This window comes from Nelumbo lutea, chromosome 7, assembly GCF_056320005.1.
Source record: "Nelumbo lutea isolate HS-2025 chromosome 7, American lotus-T2T, whole genome shotgun sequence".
Lineage (NCBI taxonomy): Eukaryota > Viridiplantae > Streptophyta > Magnoliopsida > Proteales > Nelumbonaceae > Nelumbo > Nelumbo lutea.
This window is the reverse complement of record NC_142690.1, coordinates 52,542,712-52,547,850: the sequence shown is the minus strand read 5'-3', so window position 1 is coordinate 52,547,850 and position 5,139 is coordinate 52,542,712. Positions and strand designations below refer to the sequence as shown.

General features: G+C 41.0%; 1 protein-coding gene across 1 annotated transcript; it reads right to left on the bottom strand.

The window, feature by feature from the left end:
• Window positions 1–248: 248 nt before the first annotated feature.
• LOC148846392 (putative UPF0481 protein At3g02645) lies at window positions 249–2,237 on the bottom strand. Its single transcript, XM_088955510.1, has one exon. The coding sequence runs from the start codon at window positions 2,145–2,147 to the stop codon at window positions 621–623; it is 1,527 nt and encodes a 508-aa protein (XP_088811636.1). The 5' UTR covers window positions 2,148–2,237; the 3' UTR covers window positions 249–620.
• Between the last annotated feature and the right edge of the window lie 2,902 nt (window positions 2,238–5,139).

Below are 5,139 nucleotides of genomic sequence, written 5' to 3'. Positions count from 1 at the left end.
CCCATGTGTTCTAAACATATGACCAATTCATGGGTTTTGCAGAAACGGTGTGAAGCTTGGACTTTTCGGCCCACGCCCATCCTGAAGCCTTAAAATCTCAAGCCCAATCAGTAATAAAATTTTATTAGGTCTAAACCGTGAGGCCAAGACCAGTTTCAGCTGGGCCTGGGCTGATTGAAAGATCCACCGATCTGTTCTTTGTTTTTCCTGCCCCAATTTTACAAGTCCTAATATCAGCTTAATCATGATTGCCACCACTCAATTCAATTTGTTAAAAAATCAATATAATTCCAATATACAAAGAGTACTTGTATGTATATATGCATATATAATTTGACAATCACACATACATATATATAATTGATAAAACCCCTCACCTCCCCTGAATCATCTCTGACACAATTTGACAATCACACATACATATATATAATTGATAATATCAGCTTCTTCTTGTTAGAGGATTCTAAGAGAGGGGTCTTCAATTACCAAGCTTTCATGTCTTGCAAAGCTATAATGAAATCTACAAATTCTTATTTAATCTTGGGAAATGAACTCGGCCGAGAAATAAATATTAGAAAGTGGTCTGAGTCATCTGATGAGTATCAGTGTTTAAAAACTGCTTATCGAGGGAAGGCAGCAAAGAAAGTTTGACAGATAGTTAGGATGAGAAGGAGCAGAGCTGCAATGAAGGCTATCGTCGCCCAAGGGCTACTGAAATGGGTATGATAGAGGTTTGCCAGGGAGATCTTCCACCTAGTCCTGCAATGAGATTCAATGGAGCTCTTCACATGAGCATATGCAGCAGGGTCCGGTGTGGCACCAGTCGTCAATGTATTGAAAAGCTCTGCCACTTCCTCGTCGCTCCCTAGGGCGTTGAGCAGAATGCCTTTCGACCTCAGCTCCTTCACGTCCTCCGCACTATCAATGAGGGAGTCCATGAACCAGGCGTAGGACGTGACCGCACGGTCGGGAGGACCGCCTTGCCCCATCTCGTAGGCCATAATATTGAGCAGCCTGGATTTGGTTGAGTCATCGACCATGATCACAGGAAGATAGAGCTCCCCACGAAACAATTTGCTATTGAATCTGATGTTCTTCAGTTGGTTTGTATCACTGCTCTTTCTGAACTTGATTCCTGCCTCTTTCAGTTCCTTGATGGAACGGAACGAATACCACTGGCCACCGGTTGATTGTTGTTCATGATCATCAGAATGGTTGCTGCTGCTTTCCTCGCCGATGATCTTCCTTCGGAGGAGGTCAAGAAGGTGCTTTGGTTCAGTTTGAGCGCTTGAGTGGGATGATGGTAATGACGATGACGTTGGGGTTTCGGGTTGAAGCCTAAAATGTCTAATGAGTTCGTCAACAAATGCATTCATCAGAACACATGGCTCGATACGAGTCCTAGACGACTGGGGCTGCTGCTGCTGAGGCTGGGGACCAGCTGGTACAAATCTGGTCGCTTGAAATGGCAACCGTGCTCTTGTCACCGGTTGCACCTCCGTCGACCTTCTTCCATCTTCAGAGTGAATAAAAGACTCTACATACCTTTTGATATCGCAAAATATCCGGACAAGTTCAAACGGGATCTGGTTTTCTAGGAGCATGATATCCCTCACCACCAGAGCCTCTTCGTGGCTGCTCAGCCTGAAAGAATCATCATAACCATCGCCGGCCACGTCTGGGTCTGGCGTCCGAGTGCCGACGGCCTGCTCCATGAAGTTCAAGATGAAGCAGATGTCCACGAACATCATCCACACAAACAAGACCTGTTCATCCTCATCAGGGTCGTCGATTTCGTACCACTTCTTGGCGTTGATAGCTTCAGTTCTGAAAAAGCTGAGGAAGCACGATGTTATGAAATGCATTTCAGTGATGGGGTTGGGAGCAGAGGAGCCATTATTGTGGCTGAAGTATTGTTTCAACGCCACAAGCTTGTACTGTTCCATGCGCTCTAGCTGCGGTTGGCCATGGTGATAAGGACCCAAAGACACCACCAAAGGATAAAAGAACTGATCGTTTCTCTCATCGCTGCGCATGGCATCTGTTACCCGCGGTATCAAACTGTTGTCAATTCTAGCATTTATTACCTGATGCAATATTGAAACCACGTGTTGTTGTAATGGTGTACGTTCCTCCACATTTGCCATCTCAAATTAATTCAAACGAAAAGATTAATCAAATTAACAAGGAGAGAGAGATTGAAATTAAGAGAGAGAGAGAGAGTGTGTTGATGAAGATCGAAGTGAGCTGCTGCATGCGCATTTATTTGCTTAGATGGGTATAAAGAAATGATGATCAACATTCAGCAATAGTACTGTGAGTGTGTGATTATAATTTGGATTGGAATCTACATATAAAATCCAGCAGTTTGGGAATTAATGTTCGAATTATTGATACCTTTATGACTTGCTTGCATAATTTGCAAGCACATATTCAAAGAAAAGTGGATGCTCATTGCTGCAAGTTTCCTGTGGTTCTATCTTTCGTGCTTTGCGTGTGAGGATTGAAATAAAAATTCCGGTGGCAATGGCTTCTCTACGTGATAGCAGATTAGCTGAATAGTTTGTATCATTGTATTAAAAAATGATTGGGAAATGGAATTGTTTTGGTCATTGGTTTTTGGATCGATGGTTCAATTGTCTAATTAAAATGAATGTCTCATTTTTATAATAGAATTTTAAAAAATAAAAACGGTAAAAAATTGTTAAAAGAGTTCATTGGTAGATGGTTTGACCACTCAGATCAATAGATCATTGACTGATTCAATGATTTTTGGTCTGGGACTGAATTTGGGGTAAAACGAAACTGATTGATTGAACGGTGCCCAAACTCAACGGTCTGACCATCTGACTCAACAGCGGTTCAAAAAAATGCTTGACGGGTGTCAGATGACTTTATTGTTAAAGGCGATAATCAAAGGGGGAAATTATTAGCTTTGAAGGGAATTTCATATATAAGAAAATATGATTCTATCGAATCTATTTGGTCTTGGGTTTTCTGTATTGGCCTAATTAGTTGTGTTGTCATAAGAACATGGATATGTTAGGTTTCATGTATGCATCTGGTTGATGCATAGTGATGAAAGATGAAGTTTGTGCAATGTTAATGAATGCCTTTGATTTCAAATAAGTATGCAATGACAGAGAAATTAATGGTTATATTCAATTAATTTCTAGATATCTAGACACTAGTGAAAATACACTATTCCATTGTGTAAGGCAAAATACATTTAAATTATGTCTGTAATGTGCAAAATACACCATTCCAACATATCTTCCAGTTGATAGAACTCAATTATTTCTCTGTCTATCCTTCTAACAACTAAAAATCTGGTATTGTCTCTACCCGGCTACAATAATGAAGTAAAACAATGAAGAGTCACCTTACGAAGTAAAGAAAAAAAAAATCCAAACAATATGAATTAAAAGTTAATAATTCAAACTTAGCATTTAAACGGAGATCCAACCAAAACAAAAACGGAGAAATGGCAAACACAAAGAAAGGACAAATTCACTCTTACCTAGTGAAACAAAGGACATAACCAAGAAAAAAAAAAAAGAGAAATAAAAAAAAAAAATGAAGAAGAAGAAGAAGAGGAGTAGGAAACCAAAAACACTCATTATTGTCGTAGATTCATCGTTGGTTATGCCTCAGATTTGTGATAATGAAGAAACAAAATGAGATGAAAACTCAGATTGACACCTTAAATATACCTTGGCAAAGCTTTGACGGTGTGATGAATATCTGTCTCCTTCGAGAGGAAGACCAAGACTCAGCTAAGTTTGCATTTAAAATAGGGACATATCGTGTCTTTTCAAAATTATTTAGTGGTATTTTCAATTTTGGGACAAGTCGGAAATGCATTCAAGCACATTAAGTTTTAGGTTGTGGTCTTATCATTTTAGATATGAAAAACCATTTCAGATCATTCTTCAGACACGAATCCAAATGATTCTGACGTCTAAAAAGTAAGATTTTCAAACGTCTGAAAAATATAATCAAATACCCCATTACATTTAAGACGCATAACCTGGATTCAGTATTGTTGTAAACTTGCTTTCCCTCCATTATCTAATTGTGAGATGATGTAGGAGGTGTAGAAAAAGAGTCACCTTCCTTTTTCTTCTTCTCACGCTCAGTTGGGCATCAATAGTAGTAGATGTAGGTTGGCATTCACGTACATTAGCCCTAGATACCTCAATCATAGGTACTTTAAGTTTTATGACTACTCCAAAACTATGCAACTTGGCCCTATATATTTCAAAAAAAAAAAAATTATTGCAATATTAACTTTTATTCATAATTGTATGATAAATTCACAAACACCAAACTCATGTCGGGTTGGCCTGTGTACAAGAATCCATTAATGGATTGTGGCTACCTGCTTACTCACAGGCCATCCCCAATTAACCAACACCGGCCCCAACTCTGAACCCAACCTTGACCCTAACCTAACCCAACCTCAAACCCCAACCAAGGTTGGCCTATTTATAGGCAATCAGCCATAGTCCATTAACTGAACTCTCGCTGGATGCTTGTTCACATGCCAACCCCAGTCCCCAACCTTGACCCTAACCCAGCCCCATTCCCCTAACCCTAACCCAACCCCAAACTCCTGCCTTGGTTGGTTTGCTCATAGGCCAGCCCTAGTCCCCAAATACAACCCTAACCATGACACCTAATCCAAGCCCTGTCCAAACCTCATTCCCCCAATCCTAACCAAACCCCAAATCCAAACCTGGGTTGCCTTCTCACAACCTAGCCTCAACTCATAACCCCAATCCTAACAATACACCCTTTCCCCCAACCCTAATCAAACCCCAAACCCTAGCCTAGGCTAGCCAATGAGTAGGCAGCCAGCCACAATCTAGTCAACCCCAACCCCCAACCCTGACCTAATCTTGACCCAAACCCAAACCTTGATCCAAACCCATCCAAACCCCAAACCCCCTTTCCAACTTGGACCTGCACCAAGAACCAACCTGACTCTAACCCTTACTTCAACCTGATTAACCCTAACCCACTCAAATACCCACCCCCATTCCCCACCCCTAACCCTAGGCTACCTTGTGTACAAGCAGCCCGCCACAGTCCAGTCAATGGATTGTGGTTGAATTCCTACTCATAGGCTAGCCCTAG